Genomic DNA, 27,040 nt, shown 5'->3' on the forward strand with positions numbered 1-27,040 from the left:
TCATGACCAAGAATGTCATGTCTGCCCATCTGTTCTGGCAGCCATTACCTGAACATCAGTACATGCAACCATCTCTTCCAAAACCAGGACTTATAGAAATGTTCTGGCAGCTTTTTAAAGAAATGTTCAGCTCCTCCCAGGCGGTGCTTAAATCTAAGGTTAACTTATAAGTAAAGCTGAGAATAACGAGCATAGCTTCTGTCCAAATCAATTGAAATGACACAGCAGAAGTGTTTCTGAAAAATCCTTTTTCTCCAAAAATCAGAAACAGTGATACTTGTAATGTGTTATTTATGATTAACAAAATGGTGTTGTGCATTTAAAAATTTTTAATAGGGGTGCTTTAAGCTGACTTCATTGCTTTATTTGTATTTTGCCCGTAAACGAAAGCGTACTTAGCACCTTCTTTTTGGCTCTATCAGATACCTTTGCATTTTTGAAAATGAAGCATTTGGAGTTGGCATGTGTATGTTATGTTTTAAAAGCAGTGACTTAGATATGCTGTGTAATTATAAATACTAACTATGGAACTGTATGTAGCATAGCAGTTTCTAGTAATAGCACTCTTGGCCGTTGGTATTTGAGTTTAGTTCTGTATTTCGTTGCTGATGTCTGTTCTGTGTGTGTTCAGAGATGTCTGGAACACTTGTGTCTTTCTTAAGCTGATTCCTTTAGGTTTTTCTTCACACTGCTGTTTCAAATGCAACAGATTTAAATTTCTCTTTTTTTAATTTAAAGGAACTGAAAACCAATTGGTAGCATGTTATTTTTCAGGATGTGTTAACCTGCATATTTCATGCAAAAGATATGCATTTGCATTCTAATTAGAAATTATTAGATTGTACTACACTAAATTGTGTGTGACAGTAAACAAATCTATTGTATGTACAGAGCTGATCAGCATTCTATTCTAGACATTGTGCATTTAAAAAAAGAACAAAAAAATCCATATTGCTCCTGTATCCCCAAATAAAAAACAGCATTGTGTTCCATGTCTATAAAATGGGTTTCAAAGGTAAGTATGCTACAGGATGTAAAAAGGTTGGGGGAGAGTAGAAGAGGTTGGAAATAATAAAGGATGGTTGTACAGTGATTTAAGCAGACTATTTCTTTTGTGTTTGCAGTAGTATTATTGACTCCACGGAGTACAGCCAGCCTCCAGGCTTCAGTGGCAGTTCTCAGGTAAGGTAATACATGTGTCTGTGCACGAGGGGAAAGGAACAGTGGATGTGGAGACATCACAGCACGACACAGACCATCTCCAGGGTGCCAGTCAACTGGCCTCTTACTTTAACTGGTTATGTGGTCAAACTGGAGCTGAAACTATAGCGGTAGGAATGACTGTGCGTAGCTGTGAATATTCACAGTGGTGCAAGCTAAGAAAATAACTGACTTATTAGGTGTGTGACTTTATTCCCAAAGCTGACTCTTCCAGGGCAGAGAGGATATTTTCTGCTTTTCATCTCCCAAGTCAGCAGTGTTTTAGAAGAGAGGTAAATCCCTGACGCTCTGCATTGAATTACATAGCATTGGATCAAGTCTGACTTCTAAACCAAGAACATTCATTCTCCAAATATACAGTTGCCTTGTAGTTTATCATTGTTAGTGTCTTACAAATTGTAGTAAGAATTCATATTGTAGAGGGCAAAAGGTTCAGCATACAGTGAGGCCATTTGGCAGGCAGCCTCCAAACTTGATCTGACTCACACAGCTTACCAAATGACAAATAGCACTGCTGTGGTCTTGCAGTTCAGAGTGGTTCATCTGGGCTACAAAGATGACACTGGTATCCAGCTCACTGAATCAGAGGGGTTTTGACTATAGAGGTGAGTTTTTATTTAGCTAGGCTGTTGTTTATGTGTTAACTTGTGTCTGAGGTGCTTTCTTGTGTGCTGCCACAGAGAAACTCAGGAACTGGCAAATTAACAGAAGTGCTGCTGGATTTTATTTGACTAAGTAACTGATATCAAGAAAAAGCACCTAAATTTTGAGCTTGAGTGCATATGCAGAATTCTGTTTGCAGCTGTATAACTTATTAGTAATGAGGAGTTTTTTCAATCTGTGTAAAAAAAGTTTGTTGTTCCTTCCTCTGCAGTCTGTGGGGTTTTTGCTTAAGCAAAATGTAACGTTTCTACCTTACTGTAAAGGGCACATGAAATGTTCATGGGGATTTTATGTTTGGGACTGATATGGTGTAGCGTTTGTTCCCTACTGACACTACTTGTCTCAGTACTTTAATTTTTCCTTTGAAATGGAAAAAAAAAATACCATAGCTGTACTGCACAGAACAAACAACCTAGATTTTCTAGTCATTCAGTATGACAGTCTTATTTGTTTGAGATTATTTTTTGTCCTGAAATCCAATTTCTTTGTCCTTGACAGTGCAAGATCTACACTCTCTAGTGCAAATTTACTAATCAAACTTTAATGTATGTTTGGATGGAGAGTTGAGAGGGAACTCTTAAACACTTCATTCAAAGGTAGTCTCATTTCAATATGACTTCACAGTAAAAAGTTTTTCTGCAGTGAGGCTGTTTCTAAGAATTTAAATTCAGGTGCACACTTTAAATTGTCAGTCACGACAGAGATTGCAGATTTTTACAGCTGGCAGTGTGCAACTTAGCTAGAAAGGGCAGCATAGCTTGCTTTCACAGTGCAATTACTTTTTGCATTGCTTGCAAACATGTTAAGGAAGAGTTTATGTGTCACTGAGCCACAGGACAATTTTCTTGCAGAGGCTGAGCTTCAGAAGAAAGCAGTGGACAAGTTGCATAGGCACTAGGGAGTTCTGCAGGTAGTATTTAGTTGCAGTACCTGGCTTTTCTGCTGAAAATGAGGAGCTTGTGTGCAGCTGTGAAGGTTTTCCACGGTTGTTTGAGAGGACTCTTTAGGGTGCCTACTGGACTTCAGACAGAAGAATCACTCTTGATAAGGGTAACCCTTACTTACCATTCTCAACTGGAACAACACTAATAGCTTTCTCAGTTTTTAATATAGCAAGCAGTTGAATAGAAAACACTGGATGTGTTTTCACTGCTTTTCACTCCTTCACTGCCTTATTTTTTCCACTCTTGTTTCCTAGCATTGCTTAACAACTAGCCATCAAGCAGTCTTCTCTGCTTAGATCAATAAATGTTTTTATAAAAGCCTGAGCAGCTTTAAACCTCTTGCTGCAGAGTCTCAGCTCAAGATGCAGTCCGATTCCCAGCACAACTGGGTCACCAGGTGCCAGTGTGAGACTGCTCCGAGGGAATTTTCCTCTGCTGATGTATTACCCAGCAGGCGAGCTACTTCAAAACACTGATGCTTACCTCCGCATGGACTGGACACATCCAGCAGATCAGAGATGAGCATGGCTAATATTCACTCATCGTGTCACAGGCTTGTCTGTCTTAACGAGACTGGAGTGATTGTTCCTTGGTTCTTGAGTCATCTTGAGCCCTTATCACGTCTGATGTGTGAGGAGAGGCTGGAGCCCTTGCGAGCAGGGGTGCAAAATCAGGGGAGCGATTCTGTAAAGCGTTCCGTTACATCTCTCTTAAAGCTGTTATGCTTTAGAAAATTATATTCAAAAGGTGTTGAGGTAGGAGTGCTTTCCAGCACTGGAAATGGTTTTGAGATTGGAGCTGCTTTCAAGATGAAACGAGCTGTCGAGCCATGAGTCACGATGTCAGCACATAGCCAGGGGCCTCACACGGGAAGTGGCATCTGGAAGTTTCATTGCTTGGGGTATGTTTCTTCCCTTGAGCCTTAGGTTACTGTTTGTACAGATATAAGCAGAATCTCAAAGTAGGCTTTAAACTTTGTTTATTCTTGTTGGCTTCTTGATGGTTGTAATGAGAGCAGCCCCATTCTGCCTTGTTATTTGAGGGGGAATTGAACCAGTGTTCTTCGTGGCACATGCTGAATGAGTTTTATTAGTGCTTGAGAGGCTGTACCCCTGGTGTGTGTTCAAGGGTATTGTGCCATAAGAAATCTTTGCTGCAGAGCTATTGGTTCTTTTTAAGTTCTCCCATTGTCTCTGAGTGATGTGTGAGACTTTTGAAACACAAACAAAAGCAAGATGCTCTTCATCCCTGTGCAGTAGAGGAATTTGTTCCTTTCACTAGTGATTGAAACAAGAAGCACTTTGTTTTCTATTTGCTTTCAAAGGGAGAGCTTGCTTATGTAGTTTCAGTTCTCCCTCTTAGCACTGATGCTTGTGTAGGTTGGGAAGTGGTGGTTTTTTGTGTTTCATGGACATCTTTTCAATTAACCTTTGAACTTAGTCTCTTAGTGTATTCCTGCTTCTTTCTTCCTTTGTTTACTTTTATAGGTACTGAGTTACTTCAAAAGAAATAATTCACTAACTAACTCCTTAAAATAAACATCCCCTGCTCTTTATCACTGGTTTGCTAGGGATCTAGGAAGTAATTCTTGTACAGACCATTTGATTTGGGAAGCTGAAAGGCTGTATGTTGGGCCTCTGTCTATGTGCACAAATGCAATATGTGGCTCCCCGTGGGTTGCTGTCATCTGTCCTGTGTGTAAAGTTAAACTTGCAGAACTTCAGAAAACCCCTATCTAAACGGAGCTGCTCTTGCTTCTCAGGTTAGAAGGTGCAGTGCGACACCCTGGTTGTGACTTGATAGTAACAAGATATTCTTCATTGTTAATGTAAAATTCTGACTCACCAGATACAGTGGATAAATTGTATTTCAGTTTCTTGAAATCTATTGAAATAGACCTCTGGCCTGGCTTTTCCTCTCTCAAGAAACATGTTCTCTTCTCCATTCAGGCCAAAAAGCAGCCATGGTATAACAGCACGCTAGCCTCGCGACGGAAGCGGCTCACAGCTCACTTTGAGGACCTAGAGCAGTGCTATTTTTCCACAAGGATGACACGTGTCTCAGGTGAGTTCCTCCTGCTTGGTGTTCAACTTCCAGCATCATTTACTTTTCACAGTCCCACTCTTCAGGAAAGCTTCACTTTTAAGAGAGAAGCCTTGAGAAGCCTTTGCTTTTTCCCTGCCTGGGTGTGTTGCTGTACATATGCAGGTATTACTTCAAGTCATCCTGCGTAGATTTTTCTTGACCAATTTTTGAGATTTTTAAGCTATAAAATGTAATACAGTTGTTTCAGAGGGGCGCGCATGTTGCTCTGTAATGCTGTACTGTGAAGGTTGTAACCTCTAAATAATTTTTCACTAATCTTTGTTCTGAAGGTGCAGACATTTGAAAGCAGTGGCTAGGTAGTCTTTCTTCTAGATGTGGAATAAGTAGAGTCATTAAAACACTTATCAAAATACTTGAGAGGTGAAAACAAATTGATAAATGTTCCCATACTTAATGTGCGGTACAATACTTGGAGATCCAGATTGTGAGTCTTAGTTAACAAATGGCTTGAAGTATAGAAGCTGAGTGTGCAGCAATGTCATTATCCCATGGGGCACACCTTAGATTTAAGACTTGTTTTGTAGAATTAGAAGCTGTTTTCACAGTTGCCTAGATTGCCTCATTCATAATTGAGTATCAGTGTGACAGCAGGCTAGAGTAATTGTTACATGGTTGATGGATGGTTCTTAATTATATAACAATATTCTCTTTGGAAGTGAACAGGTCAAATAAATGCCTCTTAAGGGAGAGGAAGGTCGCTCTTTGGCTCCCCTGGGGAAGAAGCAAGCTTTTGGGAAAAAAGTTTTGTGCAATGGGCTGTGTCAGGCAAGAGATGTGCAGCACCAAGCGAGCAGCAGCTTATGCAAAGAGGGAGAGGCTACAGTGAAGAGCAGGAGCTACTGGGGGTTGAGAAAGAGCCTCAGAAGCACAAAAATAATGCAGGCAGAGGCTGCTGCAGCAGAGCATCTTTACTTATAGACTTGGAAGGCAAGGACCAACCTGTCAGGACACGAATCAGCAAGCAAGCTGGGGCACAAATCCCTGCTCCGTGAATACTCTGTTAATTTAGTTTGAGGTTTGGCCGCTTAAAAACTGTCAAGCTTTTAAAAAATTATTATTAATAAACAAAAAAACCATGGTCTTTTCATGTTCCGAGGCTGCCGAGTGTTTTAGGAGAACTCACTCTCAGGTGGAAGATTGGCGCATGTCTGTGTCAGAGCAGTGGCTGACTCAGATCCCATCGTGTCCAGCAACACAGTTCTAACAAACTGTGGCACGATGGGCTTCAGCAGCTGGAAGATGGGAGGAAGGCAGTTGTGTATGGCCAGCCAGGCTCCTGCAAGGAGCTCTCAATGTTCTGCAGGCTGCAGTACTTCACAGATCATGCAGAGATGCTTCCGTGCGTGTTATCTTGGTGATACGGAGCTGTTTTTGTTAAAATAATACGTTTATTAACTAAGAATAACAAATTGGACTTTTCCCAGCACTCCCTTGTTGAAGACATCTTTCTTCATAATTGGAACTATAAATATGAATGCGGAGAAGCTGTTTTGTTTATGTGTGTGTCAGCTGCACCAAAAGTGGAGGATTTGCTACTGCAGTTTTTGCCCTAAATAAGGGATAACCTGTAATGCTTAATTAGATTTTCTTCTCTTCAAAGTCATTCCTGATTTTTGACACATTTTAAATAGGATTTAATATGGGTATAAAGGTTTTTGCAAGAGATGCCTGAAAATCTTCTAGTAAGGAGCGGAGCAGTAATACAGCTGGAATTATGAAATGGCCTCACACTTTGACGAGGAAAATGTCTTGAGAAATAACATTCCGTTTTGCAGGCTTAGATGCAGAATAAATTACAGGAGGACTGTGTGCTTGATCTCTAAATGAGGGAAATGGAAGAGCAGCAGCTATTTGCTCCTATTAAAGTGTCAAAGGAGGAATCAGTCTTTGAAAAGTACTTACAGATGTTTATGTACTGCTTCTCGAACTGTTTTCTGTAGTGGTCAGGTGCTGAAGGTTTAATTTAAAGCAGTGCTTTGTTCATTTAGATCTATCTGACATGGGTAATGTACCTGTGGCTGTACCCTGTAACATGCTTACTACTGAACTTCACTATTTCTTTATGCAATCAAACATTAAACAGCTTGCAGGGAACGCTTCAAAATGCCATACGGTTACAAAGCAAGATCACTTCTGATGGCAAGAAATTACCAAAGTGCAGAAATTTTAGAAATAACTGTTGCAACTTTTCTCCTTTTTTCAACCCAGTGTTTCCAAAGACTTCCAGTAAGTTGAGATTTATCACTTTCTTATGCATTTGATAAGAGAAGCTTAACTATAGCATAATTTAGTGACCTCGGCTGCACAGGCAAGTGATGTGTACCTTTCTGCTGCTGCAGTGGATGCTGTGGTTTAATAAAAGGCAAAATATTCAGTAGTGTGACTTGCATACTGGACTACCTATAATCCAAAGTGTTATGTGTTAGAGCTGTTGCTGCTCCCTGAGCTCGTTCTTTTCCATGGTATTGGAGCAGAAAGACAAAGCAAGTAAGACAGGAGGGAATTGCTGCAAATTCCGGGGGTTGTTACACAGCCTGAGGGCTCTGTCTGATGTTTGACTGCAGTTGCTTGATCATATTAGGAAAGCTGGCTTGTCCATGAGACATGGCTGTAAGTTAGGAATTCTTCCTTATATAGGAAATTCTAAATTTTGAAATGGTTGAAATAAAATTCCATTTGTACTGAAGAAAGTTAAGACTTGTGAGGTTTCGGGGAATAATTTTTAGCCATCTATACTGCAATTTAGTTTTAACGTTTGTAGTGAACTGTTCCATTTTCCACAGAATATTCATCATTATTATTCACGCTGGCTCAATTTCATCTTGTCTGCTGAAGGTCATAATTTCACAAAACTTACAGCACATGGAGTCTTCTGGTTTCATGCTTGTCTCCTTTCTCTAGCCGTGAAACAGCTCTCCCTTAGCTCTGTTGCTTTTGGAGTAACAAGAGAAATACTTCTTGCTACAAGTATTTTGAATGTAATTGACACCAAATGTAGGCATATTGTACCTGAAGTACAGTTCTGGGGAAAAGGAGTATGTTTTCACTTCCATAGAATGTTAGACATTCTATACCATGCATTTTGATGTGCTTAAGGCTCTTCTGTTAATAATCCTTATGGCCCATAGGCTTTGTATGTGACTAAAATAAGTGAGCTCATCTATCAGTAAAGCATATTTATGATCTCTAGGCAGATGCTCAATGCAGTAGGTTCATTGGAAGGACTGAATTTGTGCTCTGAAAATACTGCTGCCTTGAGGGAATGCCAAAAAGACAAAAGAGAGAACCTATTTTTGACCGAGAATCCTCCCCAGATAACAAGCAGAGGTGTTATCACATGAAGACATGCATCATGTTTGCCGTTGTTAACTTCCTTATTCATTTTTCACCCTCTGCAACTCTCCTACCTCTCCCTAGATGACAGCAGAACCACAAGCCAGCTGGATGAATTTCAGGAGTGTCTGTCCAAGTTCACACGCTACAATTCTGTCCGACCCCTGGCAACGCTGTCCTACGCTAGTGACCTCTACAATGGCTCCAGCATAGTCTCCAGGTGAGAAATATGGTGGCTCTAGCAGTGCATTTCATGGTGATACAGGCTGCTGAGGCAGAGTTAATCACTTGTACAGATCATAACTTGTTTAATATGGTGTGTAAATGCTTTGGCTTCACCAAAATAGTTCTGTGATGAGTGTGTGGTTATCATTGATCTGTGAAAGCACTTGAGTATCCAGTAGTACCTTTTCTTCCAGTTGATATAGATCAAAACCAAGTGCAAAATCTTTGAGAAGCCCTTGTGGTAAGACATGAAGTCTGCTGTAGGCTCGGTCCCCTTCATGGTACAGTTGCATTAAAAAATAATGGAGATCTAGCACTTTAAGCCATTTTTCCTGATGTTGGTAACTTTAGGAATCTGTGGTGTTATTAAATCTTGTTTGTGGAGCCAGTCGTAATGGCGAATATTAAATAGCTGAGTTGTTTGTGACTGCGATTACTTGACCTCTGCTAAGCGTTGGAAGCTTTTTTTGCTGTGCTTAAACTAGTGAGGGGGTGGTTATGGTAACGTCAACACAATAATTCCTTTCGTGCCAACAACAACTCTGCACCCTTTGCTGTATGGGAGGCTCATGTCTTCTGTACCAATAAGGTCTGAGCCTGCAATGGACCTGTTTGGACATAAAAGCCGGTGAAATGTCTTTCAAGAGAATCAGTTTCTTCGAGTTTCATCTCATGAACCAGCTCCCTTAGGGATCAAGCCTGAGAAAGCACACAGAATAGGGAGAAGCTGGGACCTGCCAGCAGGCCGTACTTTAAACTGACTTCAGCAGCTGTGGAAGCATTCCCTGGGGGATTTAATTAGTCTGTGGTATCTTGGTTAGAGCTGTTGGTGGTGTTGGAAAAGATGATGCAACATGTTAATTGGGATTTTTTTTTCTGTATGGCATGCAGAATGCAATACCTTCGCAAATTTTAAATGCAGTTGTGGAAGTAGTATCATCATTTATAGTTAGGGAGTGTGAGTTCCAGAGGCCATACCTGGAGTCTTGAAAGAAATTCTACAATGGCATGATGAATTGAAGTTGGACTATGAGCCTTGGTCTAATGCTGTATGACAGAGCCATCCAGACAGTGACAGAACAGCTTGGGTATTTCTTGAAAGGCTACAAGAAATGTTCTGTGAAGGAATCAAGGCATGTGTAGTGTAAAATACATATTTTTTTAAAGCAGCACTGATCCCTTAACTACTGCAATATGTAGCAGGAATGTATAATGTCTGACTTAGTCACGGAGGTCAGAACACAATAATCACTGATCTGACGTGTATTTAACCTGCACTGATTGGGTTCATGCTAGCTGCAATGAAATGCAGATGGGAATCTCACTGCAACACAGACAAACTTCCTCAGCTACCAACTTGAGCGTGGATTGGATTTTTCTCCTTTGCCCTTTCTTCTCCTTGACATTCTGCAAGAACAGCATTTTTGTGGTATTTGGTTAGAAAATACTGGAAAGGCAGTAAATCTCACTCCGGTTTTGAAGGTATTATAATTCTTGGGTGAAATATACTTTTGAATAGTACTTCACTGCTGTTAAAAATGAAGATAGTGTGGGTCCTCCGTCTGAGCTAATGATAGAATCTGTACTTACCTAATTTCCAACACATTTAACCCCCCCAAAAGTATGGCTTCCACCTTCATGTTTCTCCCTTGCTTGTGCCATTTTTAATCAAAGCATTTAAGAAATGTTTAGGGGTTTCAGTGTGTGGGCTGAGTTAAGACAGTTCGTGTTTGAGTGTGTCCTTAAGTGCCTTGGCAAAGCAATGCTGCCAAATGTGCTGCCACTGCAACTCCAGTTGGCTTCTGGCTCTAAACAATTCCTTCAAAGTTTGAACTGGTTAATCAAGAGTTTATATGTAAAATTTGCTGGCCAACGCGTTCAGTCTTTCACCATTGTTCTTTAGCCAAATTAGTAGTCTCAAGTTTAGAGACTCTTAAACTATTAACTGAGCTAATGTGAACCAAAACTAATCTGTCTAGGGGAGAACATACGATGATAGAAGCTTGTAAGTAGTCATGATTGGGCCAAATTAATTAGCAGGGTGCTATAAGAAGGTTTCTTACGGAGTGAAATGCTGTCCGAAGTTTTACTGTTTATCTGGACCTCTGTTGTACTGATTCCCAAACTTATTTCTGGATGTGCTGCTGGAAACATCAATGAAATAAAGGACGAAAGGAGAAGTCTTGCTGCTTAGCTGCTGTTGACACAAATGCATTTAAATAAAAAGCAAATATGACTTATTAGTAAGTAATCCTCATCAATTCACTCCCCTCCCCCCCCAAACAAGCAAACAAGAAACCCAACAACCAAAAAGTGGAGAAACAACCAAAAAGCAACCTGATGGTGCTTTTAAGGGATATGTCAAATATATTTAGAAGTGGAACATGAGACTGACCTGAAGTTCAGTTCTCTTGTGTGCAGTTTAGCTAATAGTTTTTTTAATAAAATGACGGTATGAACCAGCAGAATACAAAGGTGTCTGGTTTGCATTGCTTTAACTCCACAGCAGTTCATATGCTGGACTTGGAGATCTCTGCTCTCTTCTAACAGAGAGGTGTTAAGATATATTAGCTCTGCGTGCAAAGGACGTTAATGGAAACATGTTCCTTATCAGCAACGTTTGTTTGTTTAGAAGGGAAATAAAACCGGATTTATGGGAATGGGATGAAAAGTGTAATTAAAGGCTGTATATAAGCCGACTGAAAACCCCCAAAGCTGAGCAGCAGTCTCCTGAGCCACTTGCCACAAGCATATTTATGAATGCCTGGGCTTCTTGAGGGCTAGTGAAAGCTCATAAACAACCCTGGGCACGGTGTGTTACCTAGAAGTGTTTTGGTGAAGCATGAAGCTGTTGCTGCCTTCCAGAGCAGGGCTTGTCATGTCCTCTGATGCAGCTTTCCCCAGCTCTGAGTGTACCCTGGGAACTCTTCTTCCTGGCTCTGCAGTCCTGCTGTCCCTGGGCAGCATCCACACGGTGGCAGCCGCCGGTTGCGGTGCTGGGAGCTGGGCAGGGGCTGTGCTCCCTCTGCTGCATCGTCCATCACGCATTAACACTGATTTAATAAGATGCACGCAGCCAGATGGTGAGCCCAGCCTGGGTGATCTTCCTCACTTCGCTTAGAAACGGTGCTCGTGCATGAAAACTACAACACGTTGTCCTTTTTTCCCCTATTTGCTTTGAGAAAAATCTGAACAAAGGATACGGAGTGAAAATATGTGGAAGGATTTGCACTGACCGGTTGTTCAGTTTCACTTCAGCGTTAGGGGCACTTTCAACAGGCCTGCTTTGCAATCGGAGCATACGTGTAGCTCAGCATGCTAAATGTATTTTTATACTCTCAGTTCTCCGAGCACAAACTATTTACATGGCTTTCACGAGTGTATTAAGTTTTGCTAGAATTGGGCCAAGGAATAAATTTTCCGTTCATTATGCCACCAGACAGAGCAGTCGTCAGAGCTTAACTTTTCTTCTCTCCACTTACCGAGGCAGTAAATAGTGGAAGGCTTTCTTTTAAAGATGAGACTGTAAACTGCAGCGTTAGCATTACAATGATTTATGTAGAAAATTGCTTTAGCGCTGTCAGAGGCCTTCAGAGTATAATGTGGCAGTCTTTCATGTTTGAAGAAACTGAACAGAAAACTACAAGAAAGACTGCAGTGGGATGCCTGCCCGAGGTTGGGTTATCAGCACACAGCTTCTCCCTGCTGGGAGTCCTCAGGTCGGGTGCAGACATGGGCATTTCTGCCTCAGAAGCCCTCAGGATTTTTGGGCAAATGCTGTGTGGGTTTTTCTAATCGGCTCACACTGCAAATTCTTCTGGTTTAGTTTTACCACTCCTCTGAAAGGTCTCGAAATGACGTCTGAGGAGGTTTGGATAGACAGAGCTCTGTTTGCCCAGTGATTTAGTGATTTACTTCATTAGAAAATAATAATAAAATAGGTATTTTTTGGCTGCTGATACCTTGCTAATCAAATTAGGGATTTACCTTTTGGAGTCCACTGTTCATTTTTTGGATTTATTTCTTTTATCACTTGCTTTTTATTCCCTTGCCTCTAAGCCATGCACAGGATGTGAAGAGGCATTCCTTGCACTCACACACATACAATTAAGCCACTGTTTCAAAGTTGTGCTTTTGAGTTGAGCCTTTCAGTAACACAACCTGTAATTCTTTCCTCAAAAGTGAGACTAAAAGAAAAAAAAGTCCATTGGGAGCATGTTTTCTATCGATGCACGGGACCATTTTATTTTTCTGCTCCCCTTTTTCCTTTGACCTACGATTACTTTTCATATATATTGAGTTCTGTACTTAATAAGATGCCTTTTTGTTCTATCTAACACGAATCTTTTTCTTTTTTTTTTTATTGTCTTACATCCCCTACTTTTTAATGCACTGGGCTGGCAGGGGTTAGATGAGCCATTTTATTAAGCTGGTGACCGGTAATGCTTCTGTGTTGGTGGTAAAGATGAATGAAAGAAACGTGTGAGTGGGTTTATCCTTCACAGGATTATGTTTCAGAGTGCAATGGATGCTGCTGCTTGAGAAGGTGAGAAATGAGGAGGGCTGAGTTTTTCTTATGGCCTTTTCTTCAAGCGATCATTTTTGAAATAGACCCTTATTTAAAGGTGGCAGTTCTAAACTGTGGATGGATCTGTCTTCCTTGGATTGTTCTCCATAACTGGATAGAGGAGAAATGGTTGGGTAAAGTGACTTTAACTGCAGAATAGCTGAGGATGCTTGAAGTGGAAAGCCCTGAACCTCTTTGAAGTTTGTGCTTCTCCTCTGGCTCTGTTACCTTGATTCACATGAGGTTTTGGCCTACACACCAGAGGTTGTCTGGGGCTGAAATGGAATTTTGTTTACTTAGAGCTGGGCAAAATACTGAACCTTTCCATTACTTTTTCTCTTGAGCGCAGAACTAATGCATTTCTTAGTACATAATTGTGGTCTGGATCCCTGGAGCAGAAGCTCACTATGATGTGTAACCAGCAGAAGGGTTATACAGATGTCAGTGTGCAGCTTTGACTTTGAGGCCATCTCAGCTCCATGCTGTAACCCTCCCATTCCTGAGGACAGAGCAGCAATACCAAAAGGAAAACCTCTCCAGCCCTAGCCAGAAATGCAAACCTTCTGGTGGCTGTGTTGCCATTGCAGCAATATATTCTTGCATCTACATGTGAATTTGCTTTTTGGGATAACATTTACATAATTTGGAATTGGAAAGTTAATGAATGAAAGTTTCATAGCCACCAGTGGGACCTTATTTTTTCTCTGGTAATTTCATACTATCTGATAGTAAAAAGATCTTCTTCCCATTAAGCTTTTAGTACTTCAAAGCTGCCTACCATTGCAGGTAATTAGATGAGTTTTGTAATTCAAATCAAATTTTATGAATTTTTATAAATAGTCTGTAAAAAGTCTTGAAGAGTCCTTGATCAATTTGGGAATCAGCTTTCAAGCCAAATGTATTAAACAGAACTATTGCTCTTCATGATTTTTTTTTTTAATAATTTGGAAAAATTTCATGCAGCTGATGAGAGCAATTCCTGGAAAATTTAGTGTAGTGTTCCCTGGCTGCAGCACAGGGCAGCAAGCATCAGAGCAGGCTTCCTCCTTCCTTGGAAGCCCTAGATAAGAGCTGACCCTGCTTTGGGTGGGGTTTCAGGCTGAAGACCTCCCAAGGTCCCTTCCAACCAGAATTACTTTCTGTTCTATCACTAGGTAAAGCAGCTTGGAGCTGAATGCCATTTAATGAAGTTTTCGGATCCCCCTGTTTCCAGGTCTGTGTTCTGTACACTTAGGCCAAATGCACACAGTCAGCTTGTTTTTAAACTTCAGGTTCTGCTTCCAGCTCCCTGCTGAGCATCTTTCTCTGGCCTTATGGTTCAAGAAGAAGCAATGTCTTCATGTGGCTTTTTCGCCGTGCAAACTGAAATTCACTTCCTACTTATTTAGGTGTCAATTTAAACATGAGCATTTACCCTAATGAGGCTGGACTTTCAAAGCATAATTTTGTAGAACTTCAGGAATTGAAAATAAATGCAGTAGTGTCAAGAATGTCTTCTGAGACAAATATGTGGGAGGGGTAGCCAGGAGTGTGTGGAAGTCATGTTGCATCCCCGTGTTCCTGTGTTCACCCTTCCTTTATTGATCAGGACGAAAGGTTTTCCTGTGGTGCTTCTGCTTCTCCTCCTATTCACATAAATGCCATCATTAGCCTGTAGCGTGGTGCTTTGACCTCAGACGTGGGACTTACAAACCACAAAAGCTGTGGTTTCACAGCACCTTATCTGCAGAACTCAAATGAGGACAGCGTTGGCAGAAGGCGGTTCCATGAGCTTGCCTCCCCCATTCCCAATTTTATAGCTTTCTTTAATTTCTGAGTTTTGATGCAGTAAGTTTCGTAGCTGACTGCTTGAGGAAACAAAGCCTATCATTAACAGAGCATGAATTTCAGTAGTTTATTAGTGGTCTCTTTAATTTTCTAGCTGGATTTGTTGGAAATGCCTCTCTTTGGTAGTAGGTCATTATCTGAAAAGAATTAGTGTGCCTTTGGATTTTTTTTGTTTTTCTTCCTTGCTTGCTTAGGGGGGAGTGAGGTTGTTAAATGATGGGCTGGCATGCGGAGCAGTGTGGGCTTGAATAGTTCTGAGGGAGAAAAGAGAGAAGCAAAAAAGAAAAGCCCCCAGCAGCTCAGCTTGGAGAAGAGGTAGGAGCTAATGGTTATTAATGTTGGCTGCACTAATAACTACAAAGCAAGACAGAGATGCTTTGGATCCATATGCTGCCTAGATGTTTTGTGGAATAAATTGTGAAGTGACACTGATGTTTGTGTGGTTACAGGGCTCTATATGAGCGTGTGTATACGTTGATGTAAATGACGGTGGGAGTGAGGTCAGGTTTCTCTCTACAAAACTGAAACAAGGAAGATCGCTCGGAACCTTTCCCTGAAGAAATAGCATGCAAAATACTGACCAAAAAAAGATTCGGAATGCTATCAAAGCAATTCCCTGAAACAGACTTGGCAGGTGAACTGAAAATGTTTCAAATGGCGTTTTAACCTCGTTCCATCATCGCCAGGCAGCAGGGCCATCAGAATTAATTGTCCCAGCCTGTTCTTTGGCTCCTCGACACGGCTCATCTGCGGCGTGTGGACACGATATTTATGAAGGCTGGTGCCCTGCCTCGTGCTGCCTGTTGGATTCAGCCGAGGTGTCTGAAGAGGTTACTGTCTCCAGCTGTCCCTCCTGATGCTCTGCTGCAGGGAGTCTGGCAGAAGAGCTAATGGAGTCTGATGAATTCGGAGGCTCTGGCTAATAGTTTGGCAGACTGCGTGCCTGGCATGGGCTGGGCGCCGATTTGATCTGAGCTCCTCATCGGGGAAATGGGGGATCTGGCGATGTGGTCAGCTGCAGGCAGTAATGCTTTTGGCGTGATGGAGAAAATGAGGAATTGGAGCCTGTGGATGGGCTGCGTTGATTACAGTCCTGGTACTGATGGATGCTTCCTGTGCTGAGCTCTTTTCGGATGCAGTTGTTGATCTGTTGCAGCTGTGATGCTCTGTTTTGAAGAAACAAAATTTTGTTGGCACGGTAATAAATGTGGTGGTTTGAAAGGAAGCTTGCAAGCTTTTGATGGCCCTATATTTAGAGGGAATTTCAATCACTATCAGAAGTTTATTCCTAATTCATGGCATCATCCTGATAGAATGTGCAGACAGCCTTCCAACTGGCCTGAGTTAGCCACGGGGTGGGGTAAGGCTTCCTCCTTCAAGCCTGCTCCATCATACACAGCTCAGGAGGAGGCTGCGAGCTTCCTTCTGAAAACATTTCCCAAGCTTGAAAAGGGAATGGTGAGTATGTGTGGAGACCTAAAACCTCTTCTGCCGTGATGCTTTGGAATGCTGAGCCTGTGCAGTGCTACCACTGGAGCTGTCAATAAACTCTTGTGTACCAGCAAACCTGGCGAAAATCGAGGATCCTGTTTTTCAAATACGGATAGGCCACCTGAAATATTGCAGCAGGCAGTCTGATACTTGGCTTCGGTTTTAAACAGTGTCATTAGAAACACTCTGTATTTAAGCTGCATTAGAAACGTTCTGTAATACTTCAGCTGTGTGTATTTAAGTGTTGGTGATTTTTAGTTAACGTTTGCCCTAGCCTAGCTTGTTTAAAAATGGTGGCTTTGGAAAAACTGAATTTAATCCTCATTGACTTGCATGGTAGTTGTTTGCAGTTGCTTTGGCTCATTGTACTTCTGTGTATCTGGCATAAAAACCCTGGGACTGTCGTCATCTCTTCAGCATGCAGAAGAGCATCGCTAGCACTAAAGTGGCTTTTTATCAGTACGCTTTATGTTCAGTTGCTTGCAAAATTCAGTAGTTCCCTATAGGTTTTTCTCATCATTCGTGTTAATTAAGCTAGGTTCCCCTGAATACATGTATGAACAGAAGTTATTTAGTAGAATAGTGTGTCCCTAGCTACATGGTCTTACTGACAAAGTTAGAAGAGATTTTTAGGTTGTATTTAGAGGATATTATGTTCAAGGTTGCTTCCCCTCAAAACAGAGGGGATCTTGATTTTGGAAGTTAAGCTGCTGTAGGAGGCAGTGTCTCATAGAGTAACATATTCTCCTGTTGAGTTTTAAAAAGGAATAATTCTATTTTATCTAGCGATGAGAAGGCATGAAAGTAGCTTTGTTGGTTTTGATTTTGGAACCGAGATGGAACTAAACCTACCAAACCTCCTCAATTTCAATTCAGAATGAATTGAGAGTATTACTAAGTGGCATCTATTAGAACTGATGGCATTTCATTACACATAAAAGGATTTTTGTAAGCATGAAATGGGCCCAAAACTAGGTCTAATGACATTACTTAGTCAACTTGGTACCTTTATATACCTTTCTTTGAAACAGAGCAGAATAAAACTCCGGACTAATGTGGCTGTGAGAAGGATACTGAGTGTGACTGCAGCGTGGTTGGTGCTATAATGTCTTCATAAGAGCCCAGAGCTGAGGACTCACCTTCTCTGGGCAGTGCAGACTTCAGTAAACAGTGATGTCCTTCCCTGTTTGTTCCCCAGCTGATGGAAACTGTTATGGGGAAAAGTAGATAATCGACAGGTGAAGAGCTGGCACTCCACTGCCTTGTTTCTGTGTTGCAAATAGACTCCTAAGCAGAGCTCTACTTGAAAACAATTGAAATGCGGAGGAGCAGTTGCAGGTGAGGCTACCTGAGATGTGTTCTAGCATCTGTGTCCAGCATATCCCAAAAAGCTCCAAGAAATGGGATCAAACCCAAAACCCTGTGCTTTTGATGGGAAAATGTGCCGTTACCAACAGCTCAGTAGTCTGGGTTTTTGGTCAACATCATCCCTTCTCATACTCCTACACTGGTGAGGAGAGATGTCATTGTAACAGGACTGCTGAACCCTGATGGTACTGATCTTAAGGCGACAGTGGGCTTCTGGGTCTGCTGCTTTGCCCCTCACTGGAGGTGCATGTGAAGAAATTGTCTCTCAACTCTAGCAAGTCCAGCAGAGATGGACCTGAAGCCTTGCTGTGTCCTCTATCTATGGCCTTGCTTCAGATCCGGATCTACCTTATAAACTGTTGTGGCAAGTTGACTGCAACTGCTGGAGTCAAACAGCGAAAAAAAAAACCCAAAACTGTGAACCCTCTAGCATGTAGCTTGTGTCTTTCATGATCTCCACTGAGTGAGACTTTTCTGGGCTGAGTTCCTGCTGTTCTGCACCTTCCAAGCATTTCTGAACTTGGTTCTTAGTACTGTTCTGATCATGGACAGAGACTCTTGCCTTGGGCAGAGAAAAGCATCTAAATGTGTTTCTTTATGAAAAGTGATATACTTAATTTTGGACGGGAATGCTTGCTTTGTAAAGCAGATTGCCTTTGCTAGAGGAGGCATAGGTTAAAATAGAGATCTGTGTGCAACAGTTACAACAGATGTTCAGCTTTCTTTTTTTCCTGAAACTCAGGATACACAGTATCAAAGGGATCCCAAAATCCAATATTTCTGCCAGTTTTCCTGGCAGGTTTGCTGTGAACAGAATGGTAATAACTCTAGGCACCAAGTGAGCTTCAGCACTCTTTGAGTGATGGAGCTCTTAGGCGTGGGAAGTAAATGATAACTACAGTTATGATCAGGGAATAAGGAAGGCTTTCTCAAGTTACTGGCTCATTCATTTTTATGCATCAATTTTCATGTAATTTCATTCTTTGGGAGTTGGGACCAGAGGCTGTCATGCGCTGATGGACTTTTGTTTAATTAGCTGGGCTGTATGCTCTCTTTCCATTCGTTCTGTCCACTTCAAGTTTCCTTTCTGCTGGGTGGGACATGTGGCTGAGATTACTGAAATGATCCTTCTGGTTTCAACTTTGACTTGAACGTTCCACAGAACTTATCCATACTGCCTTCCTAAATGAGAATAAATGAAGCAGGAGGAGTGCAAAAGCCCCAAACTGTGATTCCAAGTCATATACAGATTATATTAAAACCTAAATAAAATTATCTTGACTTTTGGCATAGGGGTTTGTGGGCACATTTGACAGGACAAGAGGCTTAAGTTGTGCCAGAGGATGTTCAGGTTGAATACTGGGAAAAATTTCTTCTCTCAAAGAGTGGTGAGGCATTGGCACAGGCTGCCCAGGAGGAATGTGTTGCGATTGCCATCCTTGGAGATGTTTCAGAACCATGAAGAGGGAGCACTGAGGGACGTGGTCAGTTGGCATGGTGGAGATGAGTTGAGGTTGACTTGGTGGTCTTAGAATCATCAAGGTTGGAAAAGACCTCTTTCTGTGGAAGTGGCAGATGCTGCTGAATGACGACCTCATTTTGTACTTGATGCTCATACACCTGCTTAACATCTTTGTGTCCTGATTGTCTGCTTGGGCCTGCTTTGTGGTGGATGTTTCATTATTGTCTTCTGTTTGGGTTACTCTGTGGCCTAGTAAAGAACAGATCAAGCAGCCTACGGAATCCACTGTTCCAGCGTGGCATTAGGTGAGGAAGGTGCATGAAAGTCACCACTTGAAGCAAATGAATGTATGGATAGTAAAACTAATCTCTGCTATTGGCTAAAAGGCTCTGTTCTACTACTGTATTTAGAGCTTTGTGCCCTGCAGGTTGCCTTCTGGGATGTCTCATCCACCAAAATTAGTTTTTCATCAGACCTCTCTTAGACTTGAATCCGATCCATTAAGAGGCCTTAATTGTGGTAGCCGAGACATCTTTGTCAGATTTGTCCTCTAATAAAGCTAATGTTCTGGTAATCTATGGTTGTGTCTAACCCAGGTTGATGCAGTTCTTAAGGATGAAGATGTTTGCTTTCTGATGATAGAATCCATTAAGCAGAGTCTCATTTATGTAGTTAACTTGTCTGTCTGTGTAACAGACTGTAGAATTGAAAGATGCTCTTTTTTTAAGAGGCCCTTCCTAAGATTTAGGGGCTGCAGTAACCTGAGGTTGCACTGTACTTGCTCAGTGTATATTTGGAAACACCCTTAGCAGTAGAGCAGTTCACCTGGGCAAAATGTTCAGTTGAGGGTCCGTGTGGGTTCCTGTGGGACAGGTCAAGGATTTAGGGGCAGCAAGGTGTCACTAATGCAACGGTTGCTTTATAATTAAAAAACAAAAAATAATTTTTCTTATGCACAGCTTTAGCATAATGGCTTTTTGATACTGAGACTTGATTGCTTTGTCTCAGTAATCTTTGTTTTTATATGTGACAGCATTTCGTCTTTGAGGTGATGGAGTGCAAAATATGAGCACTGCCTGAACATAGCTTTGTTTTTAGAAGCTACAAATTAGTATGCTAGTGCACACTTAGTGACACTAATTACATTGCCTTAAAATACAAGTCTGCTGTAAAAACAGTCTTTAAGGAATGTGATATTAATACCAATTTCTATATTGGTCCCAGGTGCCAAACAGTCTGCAGGGTTGCTCATGGATTGGGTCGTAACCTACATTTCTGATCTCTTGACTTCGGTGTTGGAAATAAGCAAGGAGGCTGAAAGCAATAGGATTTGGGACAGGATATCCTTCGAATTCTGGGGAGTGGAAGCGCAAAGTGAGAAAGACTGAAAGCGAAAACTGCAGTTCCTTCTTCCCTCCCACCAGTTAACTTCCCCCCCAAATTGGAGAGCAATTTTCCAGATTGCTGTTGAATGTGGAACTGGAGATGTAGAAATAGAAACAGCACCATATTAGGTAGAAAGTGGAATTGAAAGGATTTGGTATATTCAGTCAGAAAACTATATATAGTCCCATGGGGAGGGAGGGACTGAGACGTATGCTTTCTGGAAATGGCAACTCCTGCAGTCTCAGATTCTGTTACTGAGTCAGGACTTAAGATTGTAGTGGTGATTGTGGAGTGTGTATATGTACAGTGTTCATTACCAGTGTCAGGTTCCCTTTGGCACAGTCGTGCTGTGCAGCAGCAAGGATCAGGTGGTGTGTGTGTGTGTGTGTGTGTGTGTGTGTTAGTGTTAAAGTGGGGGTGTGGGGAACCAAAGATCTGTTCTTCATCTGTTCCAAATCAGTCTTCTGGCAAAGTGCTTTCCACTTCTAATATGAAGTGGTTCACCACCACTTTTGCTGTCACTTTGTTCTTAAATACTGTGGCTTTGTACACCCTGCTTGTCCCTTCCCTCAACCTTCTGTTTCCAAAGCGAAAGCCTCAGCCTTTCTGGCATTCCTCCTGTAAGGGAGCTGCTCCATCTCTTTAATCCCTCCAATTGCCCATCTGTACGCATTCTCTAACTCTGGTGCATCATCCAGGGATGTGGCGAACACAACCACGTGCACCATCAGGATGCAAATGTAGCAAGGCTTTATGCAGTAGTAAAAATGGGGAATACTCATTCTTCACTGCTTTCCCCATAGGTCTACCTTCAGTACTAAGCCAAGGTCCAAGATGTGTTTCAGAAGCAATTTATTTCATAATTCCATTTGTTAGCTGCAAGTGCTCTCCAAGGTCGTTGGCTTTAGAATTAAAATGAAGAAGTTGATTTATAATCTCAGAGATTGAGAATAAAGGGAAGCAGCAGAGAAACCAGAACTCTTGAGAATGCGTTTGCTTTCCACTGACTGTTAGTGGTACTTCCAGTAGATGCTGGTTGCTTAGCTTAGGAGAAAGAAAGCAGTGATTTGGGAATTGGAAATATCTCTTCTGTTTTCCCTAGAAGAAAGCAATCACTTACTCTGAATTTGACTTTTTTTATACGTAAATTCTCTTGCACATTGATAAATCATTTTTTGAAAAACCCAGGAGTTCTTGCATCCCCAGAAGATTCCTTACAAACACTCAGATAGTTGCCTCTGTTGGAAATAAGGAGTTTTAAAAGTGCTGTTCTAAGTGGGGGAGAAAAAACAACTGTTAATGATTCCTAATGTGCACAAATGTGAGCAGCAAGGATCACTGCCAGTCCAAAAAGGAACTTCACTGGATGTGTTCCCCTTTGAGATGCTCTAAATGTGGCTTACCTCCACTGCTGCTTCCTCAAGTACAGAAAATAATGATAGAAACCACACTAGTGAAATCACCTGTGTTTTCTTCTCTCGTTTCTCCTCGTGCTCTGCTGTGACATCTCATGCTTCCTTGCTTCTTTTTCAGGCAGTTGCGTGTTAGATTAAGCATGCAGAGCAGTAAGTAGCCATCTTTTTGGCCAGCATGGGGCTACTTCTGATGCTGTCAGTCTAGAGGACAGTCTCCCATCCCTGGAGGTGGTTGCTTCCAGCTAGGGCTGAGACTGCTGTTCCCTCAGCCCTCCCCAGCACTCCACTGAAACGTTCATTGTTGGTCCCACGTTAGGTCTAGTTATAACAGCGCTGCCAAAACCCTCGGCTCTTCTTTCAGAAGGACATTAACATCCAGCACACGAGCGCTTCCTGCCTTGTGTTGGCTCGCTGGTGGCCTCTTGCTGCACATGAAGCAGATGCTAACTGCTGCATGTGCTGTGCTCTGGCTGCTTGCTTTGCTGAGTGATGGCCTTTTTTGACAAAAATGATGGTTATTTCCTATTACCCGATTGCATGTTATTGTTGTACTAATGGCTAAAACTTGATTTATTTATGTAAATTTGCCTATAGAAACGTGTCACCTGAAAAGCAGGCTGTTGTTTTTCAGAGCTAGCCCCATTGTGTCTTTTGGCAATATGTAAAACTGAGTTCTCCTGTGAATTTTCATAAAGATAAACATGCGCATAAGGCACAGCTTATATTGAAACAAAAAGATTTGAGACAGTAAGTGACAGGAATACCAGTGAGCTAGTTAAGTGCAAATGAGCCTTGTTTAATACTAAACATGTTTAGAAGACTTGTAGGAAAAAGTGTGGCAATGGCTGCTGCTGTGCAAATGGGGCTGTTTGTCCTAATCCTGATCAGTGAAGGGGGAAACAGAGCTTTGCAAATATTAGCAGTAATTTTGCATAGTGAATAATCTGCTCCATTAGTTACTTAGATTGTTGATATTTTTCTTTTCCAGTCGCTTAGGAAAATCTGATTGTCAGAAAGCTGGGATGCTTTTTCTGCCAGCACTGTGTGTATGTTATGGAGGGCAGGATGAGATGCTGTTAGCTTTGCTGTTTTGGCTTTGCCTGCCTTCCTCATAACCACCAAACACATCTGTGCAGGTGGTGCTTCATTTCTGCATCAGTTTTCTCCCTGCAGTGTCTTTGATGCTGTTTGAAGGTCGCAGGTCTCACAATCTGTTTTGGTGGTTGATGCTTTTTATTATTTTTTTTAATGGTATGCTAACTTTTACAGACATATGGAAATGCTCATTTGTTATGTCTATGGTATATCTTTTAATTAAAAAAAATAGAACTAATGCTAGAGAAGGAAACTACTCGAGGTGAGACAGTGTTCTATTCCAGTAACTTGGCTTTTCACCAGACATTGTAATAAATTATTTTTTCTGCAGTAGCAGAAGGCTGAACGTATAAATTGAGTCCAGGCAGATGAATTGCTGCCATCAGTTTAGTTGTGCTCTACCTGAATCCACGGGGCAGCAAGCAGGAGCTGAGACTGCAGTTCAATTAAGACGGTGGTACAAGTAAATCCTTTCTTTTGTTAGGTGTGCTTTCGATTATACAATTCTCACATAGAGCAGAGTGAGCTGACAAGACAAGTCTGGAACGATGCTTTTGTTCTGGCTATTTAGAAGGAGGTGAGGCTTGGGGACGTCTGGGGAGGAGAGAAGCAGCCTGGCTGCTTTACTGCTTGCTTTTTCTCTCCCATTTTATATAAATAGATGCGTGCGCATCCATTTTATTCCCTTATTCCCCAGTCGTAAGCACGTTCCTTTTCTTTGCCTTTCTTTGGGACTGTGATTTGGCAGGCTCGGCCTGACTCGCTCTATCTCTCCTGTAGCAATCAAGCAGTGGTGGAGGAACTGTCTCCTGCAGTGCTTTGGGGAATTTTAGGCACCTGAGTTAAAAGGCCAAGTTATGAGCTGCTTCATTGAATTACTGCATATCGTCAGGCAGCATATCAAAAGTCCTTCGTCTCCATAGTTTAAAAATAACTTGATGATATCTCTCCTCTACAAGGATTTGAAAACTCTGTTGGCATTTGAAGTTCTCTTCCCTTGAAAGCAGTGCAGTGCCTTCAACTGCTGCTCAGCTGTGGCAAGGGGTAAGAAACGCGAGCTGTGGCAGCTGTGAGTGCTGCCTGAAGAGCCCTCTTCTCTTATAATTGGTTTGTCACTTTCTGACTGTAGAAAGGTACCATAAGTACCCCTGCTCAGGATTTTTCAGACTATGTGAGTGTGAAATCTGCTCAGCTTAAACTAGGTGTTATCTGCTGTCAGTAAGAGTGTGCTGTCTGGTTCACAAATGCTTCTTAAGAGATTCTGATACGGACAGTGGAGATTGAAATTAATTATTGAATGGCAAGCAATGGAAGATTGCTCAGGTGGGAGTCTTGAGAAGAGCTGGTGACTCGTCATAGCAACATAGACACTGAGAGTAGATGCTACTTCAACCTTCTTTCTAGGAGTAGCACCGAATTTTAATCTCTCTGACAGTGATGCTCCTGAAACTAGTTAGGTGTCTGCGCACATCTCTCCTGCCACACCTTGTGCAACTTGGGCTACAGGCTGGTAAGAAGCTATTTCTAGAAAGGAGATTTACTTTTCTGGCTACTAGATGTTAAATATGTTTCTTTCAAGCCCTTTCAAACAGTGGAAATAGCAGTGAATTGAGCTGTGTATACCCTGTTGCCTGCCTTTCCCTCAGACGTATGTCATGTACGACCGCAGGCTTTTCTCATTTGCAGCTTAACTTTGTTATAAGGTGACTGCTTTTACTTGCTGCTTTGTTGATATCTCTTACAAACTTGCCCTGCAGTTCAAGAAAATAAGTGCCTCTGTTTCCAAGAGCAACCCTAAGTGGAAGTCATAGCATGTGTGTGTTTTACAGTATTGATGATATATGTCTCAACCCTCTGTTGTTGCTTAAGGAATTTAGAGGGCCTTTTCCAGACGTCCTGATTTGTTCTGCATTAATACATAGAGTTCACCAAGCTGCTGTACAGAATTGCTGAAGGATGGAGCAGTGCATCCAAAATAAATCAATGGGCAGGCATCCTGCAGCATCTTGTTTGTAGACCGTGCCGCTGAATGTAAAGCAAGTTTCCTGGGCGAGCCGTCAGCTGTGATGTTTGGGTACCTTGTAACGTAGCTGGTGTAGTTGAACTGAAAAACCTTTAGAGCTTCTGAACAGAAGTTCATTTTGTAGAACGAAAAGTGGATGTGCTTGGAGGGGATGATTAGAAAATGGTGCTTGAGAGCAAGAACTCTGTGGTTGGTACCACACCTTATATGGTGCTCTGTGCAGCATATTTGCTAACTGCAGTCTTAAGAAGGCTTATTACCTCTGCCATACTGAGATGTACTTACCAGCAAGGTATTTTATTATCTGAATATGTGTCATGTGATTCTCAGTCTGTGCTTTTCTTTCCTAGTATTGAGTTTGATCGGGACTGTGACTACTTTGCCATCGCTGGGGTGACAAAGAAGATTAAAGTCTATGAATATGGTACAGTCATTCAGGATGCAGTGGATATTCACTACCCCGAGAATGAAATGACCTGTAATTCCAAAATCAGGTAGGCACTGACTTTGCATTTACACTCAGACTGCCTTTTCCACTAGCTTGCTTGTGTATTGGTTTGGTTGGTTTGGTTTGTGTTTTTTTTGCTTTCTTTATATGCCGTCAGTAATACTTGGCTGGGAGGGAAAGGGTGGAAAGCAAGATCTGGCAGAGAGCTTGCTGTGTATTCTGGGTGGGACAACATGGCACTAAGCACTCCTGCTCAAGTATGCTGGGCCCAAGTATTCAGAAAAAGCAGCTTATGGTAGTGAGGAGCCTTCGTGTTCTTTGCAAATGCTGTTGGATATCCACTTGGGTAAAAGGAGAGTAAAACTTGAGTTGTGGATCTATGGGCAATGTCAGAGCTTATACAGATAACTTTTGTCCCCGGTTCCTTATAACAGCCACCATTTCATTTGTGCTCTTCTACTCATTGGTAAGATCCCCTCCATTGCAAAAAAAGGTTAATGATCCCCAGGAAACGTGCCTCATTTGCACCTTCTGCCCATGAATTTACATTTGCCTGATGGGCCTCATGATGTTGAGCTCTAGGGAAAAAGTCTTGCATGATTTTTGTAGTTCTGTTGTTACTGTCACTGTTTCTTTTTTAATCCCTGTAAGTGACTTAAGCCAAAAGAAGTGTAGCCTATCCCACAACTTCTATCAAAAGAATCCAGCTAACGTAACTTTAAAAAATCCCAATTCAAAAATTCGATTGAAATTCAAAAGTAAATAATGGAAGCAATCATGTCAATACAGCACATTAATGGAAGTCTTCAGCACCTCATTTGTTTTGATTCACTACTCTACATTTTGATAGCAGCACCTTACAGAAGTGTGAACAACAGATTTGTTTTAGACAGCAGTCCAGTTCCTACCCTAACAGAAATAGTAATGTTTGCAGGTCTGTAGCAAAAGATGGTAGTTTTGTAGTTATTATATTTCATGAAATAGATCAATTGCTGTTGTGTCACTTACGGTGATTGCTGTGTATGCGTGTGACTGTTCTCTGAAGGAGATATAAATGCAACTGCTCAGGGGCTGGCTTTCAGGACTTTCTGACACGAGCGTTGTTGGGTGAATGTGTTCTTTGTGGGCTAGGCAGCATACAAATATAATAGGCAGTCTCCCTGTGCAGCTGTGTGTTTGTATGATGCTTGTTTATGTAAATGCACCTGTTTGTTTGGAATGATCCCTTCATGACCAACTATTGGATTTCTTCTTCATTCTCTTACCTGTCTCCTTTTCACAGCATTGATATTTAGATCAGTATCATTCAGCTGTCTCTTCCCACTCTGATTTATCGCCTGTTTGGAGCTGAATATAAATAATATGAGAGAATCCTGTATTGATAAACCATACTGCTGACAGAGCTTGAGTTTTGCTGGACTTGTGAAATGCTCTGCTTTTTTGGCCAAGTCTTAGCAGAGTTCACA

At 41.7% G+C, this 27,040-nt stretch overlaps 1 protein-coding gene across 5 annotated transcripts in view; it reads left to right on the top strand.

Annotated features, from left to right (window-relative positions):
- Positions 1-27,040, top strand: part of COP1 (COP1 E3 ubiquitin ligase) — a 128,612-nt gene that overhangs the window by 30,083 nt on the left and 71,489 nt on the right. For all 5 annotated transcript variants that reach the window (XM_052666184.1, XM_052666186.1, XM_052666187.1 and 2 more), the window contains exons 9-12: positions 1,125-1,182; positions 4,778-4,892; positions 8,352-8,487; positions 25,477-25,620. In XM_052666184.1, coding sequence (XP_052522144.1) covers positions 1,125-1,182; positions 4,778-4,892; positions 8,352-8,487; positions 25,477-25,620 — 453 coding nt within the window. The remainder of the gene's footprint in view (positions 1-1,124; positions 1,183-4,777; positions 4,893-8,351; positions 8,488-25,476; positions 25,621-27,040) is intronic.

This window comes from Tympanuchus pallidicinctus, unplaced genomic scaffold, assembly GCF_026119805.1.
Source record: "Tympanuchus pallidicinctus isolate F22 unplaced genomic scaffold, pur_lepc_1.0 scaffold7, whole genome shotgun sequence".
In the NCBI taxonomy this organism is placed as follows: Eukaryota; Metazoa; Chordata; class Aves; order Galliformes; family Phasianidae; genus Tympanuchus; species Tympanuchus pallidicinctus.